This window comes from Balaenoptera ricei, chromosome 10, assembly GCF_028023285.1.
Source record: "Balaenoptera ricei isolate mBalRic1 chromosome 10, mBalRic1.hap2, whole genome shotgun sequence".
Taxonomy (NCBI): domain Eukaryota; kingdom Metazoa; phylum Chordata; class Mammalia; order Artiodactyla; family Balaenopteridae; genus Balaenoptera; species Balaenoptera ricei.
Genome location: NC_082648.1, coordinates 23,339,919 through 23,362,057, shown reverse-complemented (window position 1 = coordinate 23,362,057; position 22,139 = coordinate 23,339,919). Strand labels below are relative to the sequence as shown.

Genomic DNA, 22,139 nt, shown 5'->3' with positions numbered 1-22,139 from the left:
CATACCAAAGTAAAACCACGTGCCAAGGATTTAAAAGATTATGAAGGAGAGGAAAACTCTAATTTAGCCTACAAACAGGACTCCACTAACCACTTTGTGTTTTGTTTGGTCCATGGTATCATTTTCAAAATTGAAAAATTAAATATATATTCAGATTCAGAAATACTTATTCATATTTATGGAATAGATGTATGAATATATAGACACACATATATAGTATAAAAATCAGAATTTCTGCTATATATTAAAAAAAAAAACAGATCACATCAGAAAATCAGATGCCACTGTCATCAGACTGGCCCTTGAAGAGCAGAGGCTGAGAAGTGCTGTCCACATGTATGCTTGTTCTGCCACAGTCCTCACAGCTCCTGAACGTGCACAGATGGCCTACTGCACTTATTTCTATTAGCAGTCTGGCTCCTGAGAGCATCTGAACTTGCCATCCCAATTTAAAATGGTCTTTGTAAGTTAAGTCATGAGGGAAAAACAGCATTTAAAAATCACTTGCCTGAAGAACGAGAGATTCTTTATCATTTTCTAAACGTGCCAGCCTTTCTTGATACACATCTCCATTCCCAGGGAGGTGTCCATTTGCCTGAAAAAGGAAGTGATATGGGTAAGCCTGACCCTCTTTAAAACTGAACTACTGTGAGGGACTTCCCTGGTGGCACAGTGGTTAAGACTCACGCTCCCAATGCAGGGGGCCCGGGTTCAATCCCTGGCCAGGGAACTAGATCCCACATGCATGCTGCAACTAAGAGTTCACATGCCACAACTAAGGAGCCGGCTAGCCGCAACTAAGGAGCCTGCCTGCCTCAACTAAAGACCTGGCGCTACCAAAAAAAAAAAGAAGAGTAAAAATTGAACTACTGTGGGTAAATAAAAATTGCATATGTTTTTAATCCAAGGAACCTGAATTGAATTCAGCGCAGCTGTTACTGCCCTTAGTAGAAAATATGAGAAGGAAACACGGTTCATATACAAAACAACAACAAGAACAAAAAACTCATCAATAAGAAAATAATGACCCAAAAGGAACAGTGGCTACTGATAGTCACTGACAGTGGATGCCCACCTGGGCACGCAAAGCTCTGTGAGCATGTGGGTGGGCACAAAATCGCTCTTTCCCCCTGAATGCCTCTATCAGCGGGAATGACCTGGGAGGTCCTTCCATTCCTGCCCTCTCCTCCCAAAGTCCCAAATCCAGGACTACCAATGCCGGCCTTTACACGGGAGACAGCAGGGGCAACTTACACCACCGGCCTCTTCCTGCTACTCAAGTCTTCAAATCACAGGACAAATCTTCCCTTCCCCTTTGAAGCCTTTCTCTTTTCCCCCACGAGCTTAAGCACTGAGTCCACAATGACCTCCCCTTGCAGCACTGACTAGCCATGCTCATCGGTGATTTACCACGTTCCGTTCTGAATTCATTAACTTCTCGTGGGTTTGCTTGTTCACCTACTATTACTCTAAGCTTCCAGGCAGAGCCTGCAAACTGGTATCATCTTGTAACCTCCAAAGCATCCAGCCCAGTGCTCTACTTAGACTAGTGCTTACTCTTTTTTCTCCTCCCTTCTGCCCCCTTTTTATCAGATTTGGGCGTATTTATGGATGGCACAAATGCCAATGGAAGTACAGATTGGGAAAGGAAGTGCAGATTTTTTTCCTCAGCTGTCTTGTACTGCAATATATACAAGTGATTAAGGAGACAGATTGAAAAGGCTCACAGAGCGCAGACAACATAAAAAAAAAATGTCATTTTGAAATAGAGTAGTATATGTGCTGTGTCTCTTGGTATCTCATTTAAATAGTTCCTAATCACATAATGTGTAATCCCAACAGAATTTCCTGATTCCTCATTCAAATACAACAGAAATAAAAGCCAGTGGAGTCCAAAATGGTTAGATGGGGCCTCCCAGAATGGTTAGATGGGGCCGCCCAGAGTTCAACTGAAAAAGCAAATAAACAACCTCAGACTTCAAGAAAATACACACTGTACATGCTTACTGCCCAGAACACGGCTGATGTGACAGCAATTATTTTTCCAGAATTAAGTGCTTTTATCATTCTGCCTTTCCAATTAATGCACTTTTTAAGTATAAATTCTGAGAATAACAAAAGTTATGTGTTGGGAAGGAAACAAAAAGAAACAGATCAAAAAAGAAACAAAAAAGAAAATTGCAGGATGTTTCTTCTCAAAACATCGGTGCACTGGATGTATTTCCCATGAGGCCACAAGAGACTCTGAAACTAATTTAGTAAGCACGCGCTGTGTGGATACAATTTTTAACATCACCTGCTTGACCACATACCTGCACAATTATCACAGCATAATTCTATTTATGTTGTAAACTGAAGTGCCCGGAATTAAATTACAAGTATTAGGAGGAGTCTGACGGAGTGGCCGGGATAACTTCCATCCCTGAGGACTACCAGGAAAATGAAATTTATGTTAACTTCTTGAGGACAGGTTTTTGGAAAAGAGCCAGGATGTGTAATGTATGTTCTCCATCTAAAAAAGTGCTGAGACCGGCCCTATACAGCTTTAAATTCCTCATGTTGATTATGAACATTAGCAGGCATCTGCTTTTAAAACTACATAAGCAATGTTTTATAAACAGATCCATTTCATTGGATAGAAAAAAAAGCTTTCTGCTCAGTGAAGACAAAAAACAAAAATCCTCTTTCTCCTGACTGAAGGAGATTAGAGCAAGATTAGAAGTGTTTTTAGGGCAAGTTCTAGAAGTGTTTCATGAAACCACTGCCTATGATATGGAAATAAGTTGTTTCAAAACCAGTTCTACAAAATTATCCATTTAAAAATACTAAAAATTGACCACAATGAGCATACTCACGTTTCTTAACACTGTATTGATATTTACAAGCACTCATAACACTCAACAGTAGTTTATTTTTTTATTTTTTTTAGATTTTTTAAAATTTTATTTATTTATTTTTGGCTGTATTGGGTCTTGGTTGCTGCTCGCGGGCTTCCTCCAGTTGCGGCGAGCGGGGGCTACTCTTCGTTTTGGTGCGTGGGCTTCTCATCGCAGTGGCTTCTCTTTGCTGCGGAGCACGGGCTCTAGGCGCGCAGGCTTGATAGTTGTGGCTCTCAGGTTCAGTAGTTGTGGCTCACGGGATCTAGCGCACAGGATCAGTAGTTGTGGCGCACGGGCTTAGTTGCTCTGCGACACGTGGGATCTTCCCAGACCAGGGCTCGAACCCGTGTCCCCTGCATTGGCAGGCGGATTCTCAACCACTGTGCCACCAGGGAAGTCCAAGAGTAGTTTATTTTTAAACACTAAAATCACTATAGGAACATAAAGCAAAAGAGCCACCACTGGAATGGTTACATGCTTTCAAAGCACTGTGTTGACTTACTCAAGCAGGTAAAGGTCTATTCTATTCACGTTTATTTCTGTTTCTGCTAATTTTGTTACCTTTGCCTCAAAAATGTTAGCAAGAGGTAAATTCCATTAGGCAAATACCCTACCGCCCCTATTCTTCCTCCATCTCCTGTGCTCTACCCCCCAGACCACCCCAAGCCTCCCCAAACCCGGCATGCTCTCTCACACACCAATTCTATTCCCTCTGCATGGACTGTATTTCCTCCCCTTTCCTCCTTGTTCCTCATTCCTTAAGGTCCACCTCAAATGGGGCTTGGTCTGGAAAGTCTTCCTTGAATTGCCTGTTCACTTATATGCCAGTTACAGCATCCGGATGAACCTTCACTACAGCAGGCATCACACTGAAAGGACTAGGTTAGACCTGGCTACCTATGCGTCTCTCTCTTCCAACAGACTCTGCGTTCTCTGTCGGTTCCTCTTTCCATCTGACGCGCAGTGAAGGACTGTTGCTAACTGACTGCTGAATGAAGGAACAATGATAGGAGTTCAATAAACATCAGACGAATAAAAGATGAATGAATGTTTGGTTTTATCCTGGCCTTCTTCCTTCTCAGTAAGACTTTTATTCACATTTCCTCTGCCACCTGGTACACACACTCCATGATCACTAGCTCCTTTCCCCTCAAGCCTGTACCCCCCTCTTCCTACCACATTTAAGAGGTGACCTCAGAGCCTTTTTAATGGACAGTAATTGAGGTCCTCTAGCATGAACTCCCTCATATACTTCCTTCTTCAACGCACCTTACGTACTGCCTCCTACGTCTTCCCTGTCTTCCTTCCTGCCAGTCTCAGGGGAACTGAGCCTTAACTCCTTCCTAAAAGCTTATCATTCCTCTACTTTGGAACCTTGATTTCCTGTTTCCCTGTGAATTGACCTACAATTATTGCCTCTTTCCTCCTCCTCATCAATTTCTTCCTCTCAATGAACTTTCGTCCATTCTCCTTTCCAACATCTACTCCAAGGTTTTGTGCCCACCCTTGTACCCCCTCCCACTCCTCTCTGCCTGTATCTTTCATAGAAATCCATCTTTCATAGCCAGTTCCCACCTCCTTATACTGTGCCATTCTCTTCTCCTCTACTGACTTCTCTTCTGTGTCTTGTCTTGAACTTCACAATTAACTTTACATCATATTCCACCAGGGAGGGCTTACTAGTGATTTTATGCGAGTTGGTCACTTATTCCTCCCAACAGTACCTCAGTACGAAACTCTCTTACATTTCTTTTGATTCTCCCATGATGCTTACAAAACCCTAAGCTCATAATTAGAAACATATTTGGTATAAACTCTTGTTGAGTCAATTTAACATCCAATACATTGAACACCAGCCCATATTACTTTACTCAAAATTCCAGAGATGCCTTCAGAATAACTCTTTCTAGTTCAACTCATGACGCAACCCTACGTTGACCATGTTCAGTCCAGCTGAAAGTTTAAGTCAAAATTGGAATCAACTGGAGGATTTCAACAACGTAATTGTCAACTAACGGTGTGTGGAAGGGCGGGACTGTAGCACATCAGGGAGGGTAGGGCAGGAGATGCAGCTGGGCTGTAACAGTGATACTTTAATTTAATTAAGGAACCCATGGTGTTTGCCAGATTTTCCTGGCATAATGGGGGAAAAATGTCTACAAAGCTTGATTCCTCATAGAATTATAGAATCCTAGAGCTAGCCAGAAACCACACCCAAGAATGTGAACTGCCTGACCTCACGTGGCAGGTGCTACACGTAATATCAAGCACCATCTACTTCAGTCTTTGCCATCTAAGTAGAAGCTCTTCTTTTCATATTAACTTCCCCTTAATCATCAAATATAAATACACAATCAAGTAAAAAGATGTAATAAATGTTAACATCTTGCCTTACGTGGGTCTCTTTTTTAAAATGTTTTTTTTACAGAAAATTTCAAATATATATAAAAGTAAAGACTATAATGATGAAACCCTTTGTACTCATCACCCAGTCTCAATAGTTATTAATTCATGGTAGGTAGGAGTCTTTTGTCTGTTATTTTTGCTGAAAGTATCATGCTGTGTTTTCCTCTGATTTTCTTAGTTCTGTTGGTTTGCATTAGCCTACACTTGGCCCTCTTTTGTCCCCAACCTTCATTTTTGGTTTGTTGTTCTTTCCTGAGTTCTGTTGTCCTGTTAAAATCCAAGGTCAACATACAAGCAGTGATTTGCCACAATTAAACTTATTTATAACACAGAACTCATTTCGAATATAACATTCCCAAATCAGAATGGTAACTAAATTAAAATAGGGAAAAGAAAATCAGTCCAATTTTATAAGGACAACAAATGTTAAGAAATAGTTGGACTAGTACTATCACACACACACACACACACACACACACACACACACACACACACACACACACCCCTCCTCATTCTCTCTCTCTCTCTCCACCCAGTAAATATATATAGTTTTAAAAACTGCCATGCCCTTTTGATTTCATGATTCTATTTCTTAAAATTCAGTATCAACAAAGGAAAGGGAGGGGGGGGGGAGTTCCCTGGTGGCCTAGTGGTTAGGATTCTGGGCTTTCACTGCCGTGGCCCGGGTTCAATCCCTGGTTGAGGAACTGAGATCCCACAAGCCGCATGGTGCGGCCAAAAAAAGAGAAAGAAAGAAAGAAAAGGGAAGGTGCAGTTCACTCAAGCTCCTTTAATTAAATGTTATCTTTAGCTACCAAAAGACATATCTAATACAGGGTCTTTCATGTCCTAATCACAGTATTGTATCTCTACCACCTCATGCAAACATTTATTGCCTGCTCTCCTAGGAGAGACTAAGGAGGAGGAGAGAGTGAGATAAGACTTGAATCTTTCAGCCACAAATTTCACAGTCATATTTCATTTGGGTCCAACACCGCAATAAGGCATCTCATACTCTTCTGTCCTAAGAGTCAAAGAACACTACACCAATAACGTTGGAAATCAAGCCACCAGGCGGAGGCGGTGCTCTGCTGCCCTGTCCTCGCACTTGCTGTGGTGTAATTAGGGTGGGGAGGCCTACCTTTGTGCTGTAAACAATCATCTCAGGTCAACACCGCTACCATTTGGGACCAGTAGAGCATCCCCTCCAACTGGCCAGTGCCCCTGTGTACTACAGTACCTCTGACTCTGGGTCAGTCTTGCAAACAGCCCACTTATTTTTCCTTCCAAAATTTCTATTGCAGTTCAGAAGAACAACGTCTTCAGGAAGCCCTCTATTTATTCCAAAATCTCAGCATCTCTGCTCAGAAAGAAAACCAAAAGGGGAAATAAACCTCACACACATTTCATCCCATCCCAAAAGCCCAATCATGACCGTCTCTTAGAAAGACATCAGTTTATTCAATGTTGTCAGAAAGTACATCAAAGACTGAAACTCAGAATGAGCCTGAATATATTCTGTACTTTCCAAGTCAAGATTACGATGTGGTCAAAATTAGACTACAGCTTTGAGGTTTTGTTTTTCTGGGCTTTAATTTTCACGGTGCTTGTTTCCCAGAGACAGAAAGAATCTTCTTAACTAAACAGTGCTCTGGAGCGAGAGAAACCACAGCAGTAGGCCAGCCTCTAAGGTTCACTACTCCAAAAATGTAACTACATCTGAAATGCTGGGGAGAGCAGCAGATGCCAAGTGCTTTCATCTGCCAGTCTTATTAGAAATACAGTGAGAGAGCTTCCCTTGGGGTATTTGTCCCAAATTAAAATATTAATTGCCAAGATACAATGGCTATCCTGTTACACAGCTAGGGCAGGCCAGCACCTCTCATTCGTGCATCCACAGCCAATCAGGGTGAGGAGATAGACTGCTTTAGTGTCTCCTAAAGGGTTCTTTTAGACACTTTTCTTGAGGAGAGAAGATGGGCTGTACCCCTCCTCGCCTTATTTTCATGCATATCACCATGCTCCCGAAGCTTCTGTAGCAGGGAGGGGGTACACGTTGAGGCTGCAACATTATCCCGGTCACAGGTATACTCCAAAGTCCCCTGAGTCCCAGAAGGATGGAGAACATAAGGTCCCCTAGAAACTAAGGCTCAGCTCCTATTCTAGGAGTGCACCATATTCATTCATTCACCCATTATTCATTCCTTTATTCATATTTATTAAAATCTAGCTATGTGACAGGATGCAGAGCTAGCCAAAGAACCTCTTCTACTTTGGGAAGGGGAACTTGAGATCAAGAAAAAATGCTGTCCCTATTTTTCTTGCCACTTATTCTTTCTTAACTCACTTTCATAAAAGAATAGAGGAATCTTTCTATTCAATCCCAACAACTACTGGTAGCCTGGGATTCCACTCAAAGCGCCTCTCTCACTGTTCACACAGCACTGGTCTCTCTTGATGGAGAATTCTGCTGACTTGGTCCATTTGCTTTCCTGTTTCTGTGGACCCTTCCCATGTGAGTTTTCCAGAAGCCTAAGGGAAAAACAGGTTTAACTTCAACCAGGATGTCTCAGTGAGACGTGGCATAACTCAGATAATTGTGACCACATATGGGATACAATCTTAGGATGTACCTTGTTTGCCAAGGCTTGAAAAAACATTCCCTGGAGGCACACAGGAAAAGAGAAGCTGGCCAGAGGGCAGCAGGGATCAGAGGACGGTGGGATGCGGATGGATTGTGTGGCTGAGGGTCAGGGACTCAGGAAGAACAGCCAGCAGCCCTGGAGAGAACATACCCCGTGTCTGAACTCTTTAAATAAATTATGAGTATTGTTATTTTTACAGAAACATTTGAACGAGGTACATTTAGGATTAATATTATCTTTTTTTTTAACATAGAGAAAAGGTAGAAACGCATTATAATGATTCAACAGGTCAGAAGCCAGTCAAGAACACTTCATTTCCCCCATTTTATATGCTACTTATCTCATGGCTTATGGTGCCTGACTTGCAGTTTTTACCATCAGTATTTTCATTCACTTTGTTGAAAACTGCCTTTTTGTAATTTCTGGTGATTTTGAGACTGCTTCACAATTAAAAATGCCAAATGATCAGACACTTTGGCATTTCAGGATCTGGTCAAGGTCATGAACCTCAGCTCCATCTACTGGAAAAAGCATTGTAAGAATGTTCTAGGGCAATTCATCGAGTTAGCTCTAAAGTAAGCAAAAACTTGCTTGGCTCAAACAATTAGACATATTTTTCTGTTTGCTCTCTTAGACTTTGAGCTTGATAAAGCACATAATTCTCCATTATTAATATTTGTGTTAACACACCACATTTCACAATCAAAACAGAGAATTATACCTCAGTTATTGAACAAATATGTTGCATTCAATTGATTTTTTTTTAACCACAGGAGACAAACTTCCAAGTCCTAAAAGAAACTTATTCATTCCTAGAAGGCTATAGGTATAGCTACCTGATTAAAACAAATTCATTCTTGTAGATTTAATACCCTTCACTCTAACAGGCTACTAGTGTTACTGTTTTCTTTTTTCTTATCCAGTTTTTGATCATATGAAACAATTGAACAGGCAGCAGAAATCAGTAGTGAAGGAATAACCTGCACCCTACAGGAAACCAGGGGATCTTCATGGCTTGGGTAAAATAATAGTTAGAAATTCAAATGCCCAGTTGCACTAATGAGTAGATTAGCATCAGTCAGTCAAGTAGATGGACTCTCAAGTTGGCCATCATTAAACATGAATGAAATCTTAATTACGTAACTAGTATCACTAATAAGTTTTTCTAAAATATTGTGGAAGCTTCCCCGTTGTCTGGGAAATGTCTGTACTCTTTTATCAAAGAAGTAAACTGTAGAAATAATTTGTAACCTAACCCCCCTTGTAACTGGACTCAACCCTTTCTTTCCCTCATTGCAAAGGGTCCTGTTAAACATTTCCCTCTGCTCTCTACAATCCACACTTCAGTATTACCTGTTTGACTAACCCTCCACCAGGCTCACTGACAAACACTCAACATACATTAGCTTGTGGGATCCTCATAACCCTGTGTGGCAGAAACTATCACTCCCATTTTACAGATGAGGAAACTGAGACAAAGAGCTTAAGAAAATTTCCCCAAATTCTACAAGCTTCTAAGAGTCAAAGCCAACATTTAAAGCCAACCTGTCTCCGGAGCCAGCGTTTGTAACTGCCAATTTACAGCCCTGCCTTCTTTATTATCATTCACAGCTTTTTTACGGCAGGATCTCCTTTATTCGTTATTTTGATGATTATCCCATGTACAATACAATTTGTAGGATTCTGTGTTCCTCCAATTCTAAGATGCCGTTAAATTTTATCAAATTATTAATTTTAAAATTTTTGATTAGAGTAAAGCACACATTAAAATTTACCATTTTAACCATGTTTACGTAGACAGTTCAGTGGCATTAAGTGCATTCACATTGTTGTGCAATCATCACCACCATCCATCTATAGAACTCTTTTCATCTTGCAAAACTGAAGCTGTGTACCCATTAAATATTAACTTCTCATTCCTCCCTACCCCAGCCCATGGCAACCACTATTCTATTTTCTGTCTCCATGAATTTATTTGACTACTCTAGGTACCTTATTATTTAAAAAAAGAAAAAAGAAACAATCCCAGCTAAAATGTGTATAATGGATACCTCTTTTAAGATCGTAAGACACATCACAACTTCTGACATATTAAAATGGGAGAAAGCTATACTATCAGCAAATCATTAAATTGCAAGCCTTAAGACCCTCTACCTATTGGATCTAAAATTAAAGTCTGCTACAGGGTAAGCTCTGACTATTCATGTCACACCTATGCCTTTATTATTCCAAACACTCATTCCCACTCTCCCCTTCTTGCTTTGGGCTTTGCCCTTTGCCATCTTTCTTCCTTTATTTTTTCATTTTCTACGTGCTTGAGAAAACACATGTAATTTGGAAGGATTGGGGTCCATGTGAGGGGACAGATATAAATCAGTTGGACAAATATAAATAAGTTTCATCCTCCAAAAACTTACCTCCCTGGACTCACATCTAGTTTTTTTACTGTCATTTTTTGGATGAAAACTGAATCTTTGTAAGGTATGTAAAGTATGTGTCATTTTGTGGCTACTTAACTTTAAAATGTCAAATATTAAGACAAGAGAGCAACCAAAAACACAAATTAACAAGCCATGATGCATCCAAAGAATAAATTTGACACAATAAATAACCTCAGTTCATCCCAAGGTATATGTCATTTTATCATTCATGGAGCATCATTCATCACAAATATAATTACTGACCACCTACTAAATGCCAAGCATTGTTCTAGGCAACATCGATACACTTTTGGCTTGTTTTAAACATAGGCAAAAATCTTTGATTCATGATGCTTCCATTCCAGTTGGAGAGATAGAAAATACATATAAAAATGGCAAATACATATTACGTAAGAAAGTGGTGAGTTTTAGAAAAAAATGAAGCAGGGAGATGTACTATGAAGAATAAATATGTGAAATTTTAGATAGGGTGGCCAGGAAAGGCCTCACTGAGAGCGCAACTTTTAAAGGAGAATGCAAGAAAGCTAGCCATACAGATATCCGAGGAAAGCACTTTCCAGGCAGAGTGAACAGCCAGTGCAAAGGCCCTGAGGCCAGTTTCCCCAGCATGTTGGAGAATCAGTGAGGAATCCCATGTGCCTGAAGTGGAGTGAAAGAGGGGAAGTGCAATGAGACACTAGGTCAGAAAGCAGTGAGGAGCAAGTCCTAAAGGCCTTGCAATCCAGCAAGTACTTTGGCTTCTCTCAGTGAGCTGTGACTGTCACTGGAAGTTTCTGAAAAAGGTATGAATGACATGATTTAGGTTCAGATACCACCATCACCACTTTCAATCTTTTCCGGAAATACTGTAACAGAACAGACTGAGCACATATTAATGGAAATGTTTTGGACACAAGTGAAAAATTCAACCGCAGTACTCTCAAGCTATGGCTGCCACTGGCTGCCTCTGGATGCTGGCTGGGAATGGGTTCCTCTACCAGCATAAGTTCCTTTCCTATTACGTGCTGAATGGTCAGGAAAACATGGAGTAAAGAAGAGGTGAGACAATTGCTGAGCCTGCGCGTCTGGAGCCTGTGCTCCGCAACAAGAGAGGCCGCGATAGTGAGAGGCCCGCGCACCGCGATGAAGAGTGGCCCCCGCTCGCTGCAACTAGGGAAAGCCCTCGCACGGAAACGAAGACCCAACACAGCCATAACTAAATCAATCAATCAATCAATAAATAAATCAATAAATCCAAAGTTTAAAAAAAAAAAAAAAAAGGGGTGAGAGAGGAAGTAGAAATAGCCTAAGGAATACGCTAGGAAATGTTTGGTTTCAGAGCATGAAGCAATTCCCCAAAGAAATCAGCAAACCTGGATACTTAAATCTCTAGAGGAGAAACTTGCAGAGCAATTATAAAGTACAATAATGAGGCACTGTGTATTATAAAAAGTAAAATATCTCTAACTATCAAGGTGGCATAGCTGCACCACCACTAAAAGATGGATCGTACTGTTTGTGCTTGAAATGGGAAGGTACAATATACTGGCCAGAAAGGTAAGAAGGTCCAGCATGGGACATGGTGGGAGCACTGGTATTTGTGTCACATCACATGAAAATGCTTTAGTCGTAGGATGTACTACTATTAAGGTTCCCAAAGCAAACAGCTTACATTTCCACCACAGACCAAAAACAGATCTTAATTCTTTCATACAATTTTCATTAGCTTTTATATAAATATTGATACAATTAACTTCTAGGCTTATTCATGCATCTTCCTAAAAATTGAATATCCTTTAAATACTTACAAAATAAACACCTTTTCTACTTTCTCCTCTGAATATTTTTGTGATATTCTTTAGATTTTACGTGTTTAACACATACTAAAACCACGGTATTTACCACTGTGTCCCGGGAAAGGGCAGATCTGCCGGATGCCTAGAAAGAGGCTCATTGTTCAGTGAATAAGAACACCATTTAAAGCCCAATCCACAGCCTAACTCACGCACTGGAACTGAAATGACTGCCACAACCACTAGATGGCACTTGACATCAACTACTGCTACCAACCTCCCTTGTTATTAGAAGTATCTATTCACTGCACTCCCTATTTTAAATTGCTACTGGGTCCTTTTACAGTAAACTTCCCAGTATTACCAGGAAAGCATCTATTAAGTGCAAGGTTCTTTCCCTCACAGGACTATTTATTTTTAAGCCACAGCAGGTCATTCAAGCAAAATTGAAAAGCTAGTCCACTTTTATGGGTAAAATCAGGTGACCAGCTGGCACTCATGAAATGTATACTAAGAGCACTTTAAAAAAAACTATCCTGGGACTTGCCTGGTGGCACAGTGGTTAAGAATCTGCCTGCCAATGCAGGGGACACGGGTTTGAGCCCTGGTCCGGGAAGATCCCACATGCCGCAGAGCAACTGAGCCCGTGCGCCACAACTACTGAGCCTGCGCTCTAGAGCCCGCGAGCCACAACTACTGAGGCTGCGCACCTAGAGCCCACGATCCGCAACACGAGAAGCCACCGCAAGTAGAAGCCCGCACACTCCAACAAAGAGTAGCCCCCGCTTGCCGCAACTAGAGAAAGCCCGCACACAGCAACGAAGGTCCAATGCAGCCAAAAATAAAAAAAAAAAAAAAAAAAAAAAAAACTATCCTTAGAGTCAAAAGGGAATCGGAATCTCTTAAGGGATAAAATCAGGGCAAACCTATTGCCCTATAACTGTTTTTTCCTGTTCTGATCAGCTATTCTATGTTCTAAATTTTGGAATAAGCAACAGAAGATTCACGGCGCGGGACCTGTAACAAGCAAACATCTACCATTTGACTCTGCAGCCACTCGATGAGCGTTTCCGCCGTGGAGTCTGGGATCTGGCACCTCAAGCCTTCCTTCTCATCCGCTTCCATCATCTCTAACAACCCGCGCAGGTCTTCCACAAGGTGCAGAGCTCGCAAGCTTCCCATGAACGGGGAGGTGGGAGACTGGCAATCAAAAATCCCATTGGAATATTCCAGGGCCTTAGAACCTAGGTTTAAAAAAAAAAAATCATGGAGAGAGCAATTTATGTTGGATAATATACCAAAGCTGAAGATGGCAAGCAAGTCTAGTCACAGTGAGGAATGACCAAACAAGGAACAGGGAAAAGAGAATTCAATCACGTAAACCTCTCCAAGGCATAGTCATTTGGTGAAATAATAAAAACCATGCAATTAATGATACATACCAATGATCAGCTATCTAACAGGGGGGCCAGCTGTGTGTAGTAGTAAGAGTATGGTAGGCTTTGGGGTAAGATGTGCTGACCTCAAGGAAACAAGGGCTAAGAAGGTAGTAGATCAGTTTGGGTGGAGCCATGTATTCCCCAAAATACAAATTTTAGAAACCATAAACTCTAAATGCCCTGTAAATAAGTTGCACATTGAGGTGGAAATTGCATAGCATAATTTCAAAGGTAAGAGGGCCAGCTCCCAGTTAACTGACCAGAATTTAACCTCTGAAGAACTTCAGTAACTTACATGTGTACATTTGTATATGTATGTGCATGTGTGTATAAACGTTCCCCCCCCCCCAACGATTTTGTTTGCAGCCTAGTATCAAATGCTCTTGATAACATCAGCTTGAAAACATAGTTTTACAGCCCTTTTTGTTTTCTATTACTTATTAGAGAAAACATTCTACTACTTAAATCCATACTACTGACTCACAGCCCATTCTGAAAGCACCCATATACACCTCTTCATCTCTTTGATTTTTATTTTCTGGTCTATCAAATATACATACCATCAAATATACATACTAACTTTCTACTTAAATTTCAACAGCTATAATATTTAGGCCATCACCTCACACATCTGAAGGTCTTACAACTGATGAGACTGGTGAGCCAATGTGTAAGTTCTCTCTCCAGTTGGCCAGTTCTCACAATGGGGAAAGGAATTCCCTTTCAGCTGGTTCATTCCATTGATATTCCTAATACTGGACCACAAGATTTGAACCAAACATCTACCAAATTGTGTTGATGGTGACCACTGATATGCACAGTGGAGAACGCTAATGGAGCCACATAACTGTCTCAATCAACCCCCGCAGGAAACCCTGTAAAGTTGAGATGAGAACTCAGAAAAAATAGAGGAGAGTATGTCAGGAGGAAGGAAGAACAGAAAAGCATTAAAACCCAGACAGATTATAATGTCCTATTCCAGCAGTTTTAAGTATTAGGATCATCTGATGATATCATTAAAAAACACATGAGCCCATGGTAACCCTCTATTCTGTTTGGTCTCCATCACAAAACAAGGTGGGGAGAGGGGAGAGATATGTATTCAGAAAAATTCCCCAAATGTTTGTAGTCAGTTCTCCTCCTCTCCCTCTTACCTCAGTTGGAGAAATACTGATGGTAATTTGAAAACATAAATCCAGGTCCTACCCACAAAGCTTTGACTGACTCAGTTTGAGGTGGGGGCTGGGGAATCTTGATTTTCTTAATAACTCTAATGTTGGTCCTGAAGGCCTGCCAGGGCTGAGGAACACCACCAATCTAGTGGAATATGTAAAATGTAATCCCTCAACTACTGTTCCAGAAATACCACTTTCCTTGACTAGAGGTTCACTAAAAGTGTAAGGTTACATGCAACCTCTGGTAAGAGCCTAGAATTGGTTCTAGTTGTTATATTTTCTGAAATTGTGACAGAGTAAATGGTTGAATAGTCCTCCAACTATTTAAAAGCATATATCATATAAAACAGATAAACAACAAGGACCTACTGTATAGCACGGGGAACTATATTCAATATCCTGTAATAATTGTAATGAAAATGAATCTGAAAAAAGAATATATATATATGTATAACTGAATCACTTTGCTGTACACCTGAAACTAACACTGTAAATCAGCTGTATTTCAATTTTTAAAAAGGAAGTTAATACATAAAAAATTTTTTTAAATTAAAAAAAAAAATAGCATATATTGGGTTGGCCAAAAAGTTCGTTCGGTTTTTCCGTATGATGGCTCTAATAGCACTTAGTTGTCTTTAACTTCATTCGAAACAATTTTGTTAGATTGCATGTGACAGCTGTCATATCAGCATGCACTGAATAAAAACATCAAAATTAGTGAATTTTTGTGTAGCCATTGAAGATGGAAGGAAAAAAGTAACATTTTCGGCATATTATGCTTTATTATTTCAAGAAAGGTAAAACCACAACTGAAACGCAAAAAAAAAGATCTGTGCAGTGTATGGAGAAGGTGCCGTGACTGTTCGAAGGTGTCAAAAAGTGGTTTCCGAAGTTTCGTGCTGGAGATTTCTTGCTGGTCGATGCTCCACGGTCGGGCAGACCAGTTGAAGTTGACAGCGATCAAATCGAGACGTTAATTGAGAACAACCAACGTTATACCACGTGGGAGATAGCCGACATATGCAAAATATCCAAATCAAGCACTGAAAATCATTTGCACCAGCTTGGTTATGTGAACCGCTTTGATGTTTGGGTTCCACATAAGTTAAGCAAAAAAAACCTTCTTGACCATATTTCCACATGCGATTCTCTACTTAAACATAACGGAAACGTTCTGCTTTTGAAACAAATTGTGATGGGCGATGAAAAGTGGATACTGTACAAAAATGTGGAACGGAAGAGATCGTGGGCCAAGCGAAATGAACCACCACCAACCACACCAAAGGCCAGTCTTCATCCAAAGATGGTGATGTTGTGTATATGGTGGGATTGGAAGGGAGTCCTCTATTATGAGCTCCCTCCGGAAAACCAAACAATTAATTCCAACAAGTACGGCTCCAATTAGACCAAGTGAAAGCAGCACTCGATGAAAAGCATCCGGAATTAGTCAACAGAAAACTCATAATCTTCCATCAGGATAATGCAAGACCGCATATTTCTTTGATGACCAGGCAAAAACTGTTACAGCTTGGCTGGGAAATTCTGATTCATCTGCCATATTCACCAGACATTGCACCTTCAGATTTCCATTTATTTTGGTCTTTACAAAATTCTCTTAATGGAAAAAATTTCAATTCCCTGGCAGACTGTAAAAGGCACCTGGAACAGTTCTTTGCTCAAAAAGATAAAAAGTTTTGGGAAGACAGAATTATGGAGTTGCCTGAAAAATGGCAGAAGGTAGTACAACAAAAGGGTGAATATGTTGTTCAATAAAGTTCTTGGTGAAAATGAAAAATGTGTCTTTTATTTTTACTTAAAAACTGAAGGAACATTTTGGCCAACCCAATATCATGCCCTGAGCAAGAATACACTTTTCTAGGTTAAACATAACCAGTTCCTTAGTTTGTTAAACTCTTCAGCTTCATGCTTACCTTCTCTAGGTAAGTTTTAGTTTGCCAATGACACTTTGAAAATAATATTCTAAGAATCGAATACAGTACTCAAGGTGTGGTCTAATCTACAAAAGAGGTCCAATTGAAGTTGGGTCTCCAGGACATAGAAGTATAACAAAGGAGGTCAAACCACGCATGACACTTCCCTGAAGAGAAGAAACTTCTGAAGAGGAAAATACCTTTGGTTTCTTCAAACCACCAAAGCAGAGTAGAGTCCAATTTGTGACCAGAAAAGCGAAGGAGTTGGGGCCAGGACAACTGTATCCTGACCCTGGTAGCTGGTAGAGACCAACTGTACCCTGACCCTGACCACCAGGTGTGTGCATGACAAGCCCACCCGAAGCCCATTCAGACATCTCCTCATTGTATTTGGTTCCTAAATACATGGAAGTCCTCCTCTTGAGACAAAACACAAAATATGACATGAGACCTTAGGTAGCCACCACTCCTGGGGGCCTGCGAGGGAGTGAAAAGGGCTCATCCACTAGTCAGTCCCCTCAGTTATGATGAGAAAACAAGGAGATGATAGTCGACTGCTTTTGCTCAGCTTCTATAATAGAGAATTGCTGAAGATTTTTTAAAAAGAAGATGATCAGATTGGCATTTTGGAAAAAAAGATTCTGGTGGTCTGGAAAAGGATGGACTAGAGCAGGAAAGCCAGAGTGTCAGGGACATCAAGTGAGAGGGTTATTTAGATAAAGCAAGACGATGGTAGCACAGACAGGACAGATTTTAGAGAGGAGGGAACGGTAGAATTTGGTAGGAGGTAGAATTGATAGAATTTGATTAACTAAGTGGGGGAACATGTAGGAAGTGTCTAGCATGACTTAAACTTCTGCTTTAGGAAACTGTACGGATGGAGGACTATGAAATTAGCCAAGACAAAGACAACTAGAGGGGCTTCTGAGGAAAGATAATGAGCTCAATGGGTTTTTTTGTTGTTGTTTAATTTTTTATTGGAGTATAGTTGATTTACAATGTTGTGTTAGTTTCAGGTGTATGGCAAAGTGAATCAGTTATACATATACACATAATGAGATTAATGTTTTAAATGATGACACTGATGTGTCTACAGGACATTTCAGGGGAGTATCTGGTTGGCTGGTAGAGACAGGGACCTGAAGAATAGCAAAGAATTGGAAGAATAAATAGATGTGAGAGTCATTGGTGGAAAAGTGAATGTGGAATTCAAGGGAAAAGATCAAAACACTCCTGGATACTGGGTAGAGCAGTATCCCTCCAAGTGCAGTCCACAGACTATCTGGACCAGAATCACCTTTATCCTGGATCAGAAGCCCAGGATGGTACTAGAATTTTTGACATTTAAGAATAATTCTGGCAAAAATTGGAGAACAGGAACAAAGATGAAACCATGGGGAACCTAAAGGCATTGGAGAGAGACAATAAATGAAAATATGAAAGTGGAGAGGTAATAAAAGAGTTGTAATAAAAAAAGCCAAGAGAGCAAAGTAAATGTCATGATTGCATCTTTTAGAGGATGCAGATTACCTGCTATAATACCGTCCATCTGCTCCAACGCCGCAGCCAACATGTCACTTGCATCACTCATCATTTTGCTATTTGTCAAGGGCAAATTCCAACCTAGATCTGAAAAAATAATGATGTTATCATTACATCCTTAAATGACACATGCTTCCTGGCAGGTTTAATAATTCAACATCAAATTATAACTCCACCTAGCAGTCAAATACAGAGAATTTGTGACGTATTAGAGCTGAATTAAATGAATCATTTAACAAACTATGACCAATCATCTGCCTACTGTACTGCAGGACCACATGCTATAACTGATCAATTAATAAAATAAGTACAATGCAGTTCTTGCACACAGGGTGTTTAAACTCCAGTAGGATGGTTTCCATGCTGTACTCTGTAGAGCTCTAGGTCTCTGTGAGGGCATCAGAGGTGGCTGTGGAACTTTGCTCAGGGCCATGAGGGATGCTGCGTAGATAAGACTTGTTCTTTCTGCACCAGCCCCACCTAATCTCTGCTCTCTCAATTTTGCCTTTAATTTTTTTTTTTTTTCCACAATAGGGAATTACCATAAGATTTGTCTAAGAAAACGGTTCAGGAACATATATAATAAGCACATACACATCTACTGGTATTTTGCAACATAACAATCGCTATCATGTATTGAGTGAGTGCCTACAGTGGTTCTGACACATTAATATAAACTATCCATAATCCTTAATCATGAGAGGAACCCTAAAAAATGCATAAATTCCTCATTTTATAAACGAGATCAAAGATGTTTGTTGATCTTTGCCAGTAAAGACAGCAAGTAAGTGTAACAAAAACCAGTTTACAAAGACCAGTTTTTAAACTAGGTCTGTCTGATTTCCACTATAATATTAAATTTTTGTTTCTCTGATCCTATCTCACAGATAGGTTTAGGCTGAAATTGTGTCACAATCTACTCACTCTTTTACCAGTTAAAAAATAAATTGAAATTATCCTTGCAAAAAATTTGGTCATTAACAGGAAAAAGGCAAATTATGTGATTTTCAATATTAATTAATACATTTCAGGTACCAGCTAAGCACACACATAAATTCACCCAACAGGCCTAAGTAAGGCTCTTGCTACTTTGCAGATACTATGGTGTAGCAAACACCTGGGAAATAAAGGATATGTTGCTTAAAAGAAACCTTTGCCCTCTGTTTCCAAGTAACCAGGTCTTACCACTTTATTTTTACGAACATATTTACAGTTCTGATAAACAGCTGCTTAGATCAGTTCTCTATTGTGCATTCACTCTAATAAAATGCCATTTAATCATTGTGAAATCTTACTTTGATTTTATAGTATTCATAGATTTCATCTAAGAATTTCCCAGAACTTTACTCCCTTCAGAAGGTATAAAATATCACTACCATTTTATGTAGAAATACTACAGCACAAAAATACCCAAGGCATGCGTTTACAGTCACCCAGAAATCAGGGGGTTAATAAGCTAGGTTATGAACCTAGGAGTTCTCAAAAATCTACTTGCACATTTAGCTAGTGCACAGTCCAGAGAGATGGGGCACAAATTTAATGATCACACTTCAGGCTGGAAACCTCAAAACATGAAAATTGAGAACACAAAGGATTAAGCCAAAGAGTGTATGGTCCTTGAATTTTATATCATTAAGTGGCTTACATTTCCTTTCATTTTAAAAGATGAACTTCAAAGAGCTCTAGATAGTATCTAGAGAGATACTATCTATATATATATATAAAAAAGAGACAGACAGACACATGCCAGGCTCAGCTATAAACATGGGGAATGCTGATAAAATAAAATAATGCTCACGTTAGAAAAGCTCTCATCACCTCACTAACTTAGAAAAACAAATATTCATCTTTGTTGGCAACTATAATATGTGTAGAGCATGAACACTTTTCCAAGAAAGACAGATAGTTATCTATTTCTTCTCTATTCTGCTAAATGTACCTTTCAAATTCTATGATGTGGAGGTATGAGAACTTAGGCCATGCTTTTCAAAATGGTGGTGAAGAACTAATTTTTTTAAAAATGTCCAGTTTGTTAGAGACTAAGTCTTTGTTTAATATAATAAAATATGACAATATTAAAGTGTTATAAAAGTTTATAAATGCTTACTCTCAATCTCTATGCTTATCACATAGCAGCCTACATGTAACAGTAAGGACAAGACAGACAGTAAACACAATTAATAAATATGTATATAATATGGCAAAGGTGGTAGGTGCTAAAGGAGAAAAATCGAGCAGTTATCCTCAGGAGATCAGAGGGTCAGGAATTTGGAGAGGTTTGCAAATTAAACAGGGTGGTCAGGAAGAATGACAGATTCAAAGGTCAAAGACTTCTTTAATAAATTAAAATTAGTTAAATATAGGTGGTAGTTCAGTGGTATTCCAAGTGTAGAATTCTTACAAATTGATTAAAAAAATGGGAGAGGTGAAGTCACGAACAGACATATAACAGAAGAGGAAACACTTTCAACCAATAAAAATCTGAAGAGATGCTTAATGTTATTAATAGTCAAGAAATTTAAGATAACAATGTGATACCATTTTACACCCAGTCAGCTGGCAAAAAAATTGGAGAGTACCAAGTACTGTAAAAGGATGTGAATGCACAGAATCTCTTATAGAATGGTAATGGGAATGTAAAATGGGCTAAAATTAAACATTTACATTCATTTTCAATCTAGCAATATTTACCCCAAGGTATATAACCATGAGTAATACACAAACGTTCATAGTAGGACTTGTCACAAGGACAAAAACGTGAAAACAACCCAAATGTCCATCAATGTGAGAGGAGATGAATAAACTGGTATATTTACACAACATAATTGCATACAGTTTTCAAAATAAACTAAAACAATGCATGTGTAGTTTGGACAAATCTATGCAATATAAAAGCAAATAGACAGGGTGAGAGAGTGTCATGGACATATATCCACTACCAAATGTAAAATAGATAGCTAGTGGGAAGCAGCCGCATAGCACAGGGATATCAGCTCGGTGCTTTGTGACCACCTAGAGGGGTGGGATGGGGAGGGTGGGAGGGAGGGAGATGCAAGAGGGAAGGGAAATGGGAACATATTGTATATGTATAACTGATTCACTTTGTTATAAAGCAGAAGCTAACACACCATTGTAAGGCAATTATACTTCAATAAAGATGTTTAAAAAAAATAAATAAATAAAAATAAATAAAAGCAAATAAAAAAGTAAGTCTCTGGTAAATTCAGCAAGACTTTTTACAAAGTTAAAAACAATTAAATACAAATATATAAATACACACACATATATTAGAAATACATATAGATTCAATATTACTATACAAAAAGAAAAGAGGGAACGATAATACACAATTCAGGATGATGGCTGCCTTAAGCCAGGGACGTAGAGGGACAGAATGGGAAAAAGGGTTATAAAGTTAAATGAAGGTTACTGTCAAGTTTTTGAATTAGGGATGGACTCAAAAGTTATTATTACACTATTAAAAATGACAAAATGGGAATTCCAGTTCTAATAACAGTGGAATAGATTGTATTGGACTTACTGTCCCACAAATAGCAATACAAAACACTGGATGACATATAAAATAATTTTAAAGAAATTGGAGAGTGACCAAAAGCAGGTAGAAACTATGGGGAATTCAGCTCTTGAGTAAAGGGAACCATAATGAGTGAGATTCACATTTATACATCTTTTCACTTGTGGGCACTTCCCCAGCCACAGGCTGCAGAGTGGTTAGGGCCTATGAAAAAAATCACAGTCTTAATGGCTCAGTGGATAGAAGGGGGTAAAGTTCTTACATTATGCACAAAGATGTTTAACACTAATTCATAGCAGGCTGTAATAAGAATATATAATATAATCCATTAAAACTATAAAATAAAAAGACGAAGTAAAAAGCCAATTGAGTTG

The 22,139-nt window shown here is 39.5% G+C and overlaps 1 protein-coding gene across 12 annotated transcripts in view; it reads right to left on the bottom strand.

The window, feature by feature from the left end:
* The window catches only part of PPFIBP1 (PPFIA binding protein 1), a 176,225-nt gene that overhangs the window by 48,305 nt on the left and 105,781 nt on the right, over positions 1–22,139 (bottom strand). For all 12 annotated transcript variants that reach the window (XM_059935519.1, XM_059935521.1, XM_059935518.1 and 9 more), the window contains 3 exons: positions 18,219–18,317; positions 13,182–13,387; positions 509–595 (listed from right to left, as the gene is read on the bottom strand). In XM_059935519.1, the coding sequence (XP_059791502.1) occupies positions 509–595; positions 13,182–13,387; positions 18,219–18,282 (357 nt within the window). In that variant the 5' untranslated portion in view covers positions 18,283–18,317. The remainder of the gene's footprint in view (positions 1–508; positions 596–13,181; positions 13,388–18,218; positions 18,318–22,139) is intronic.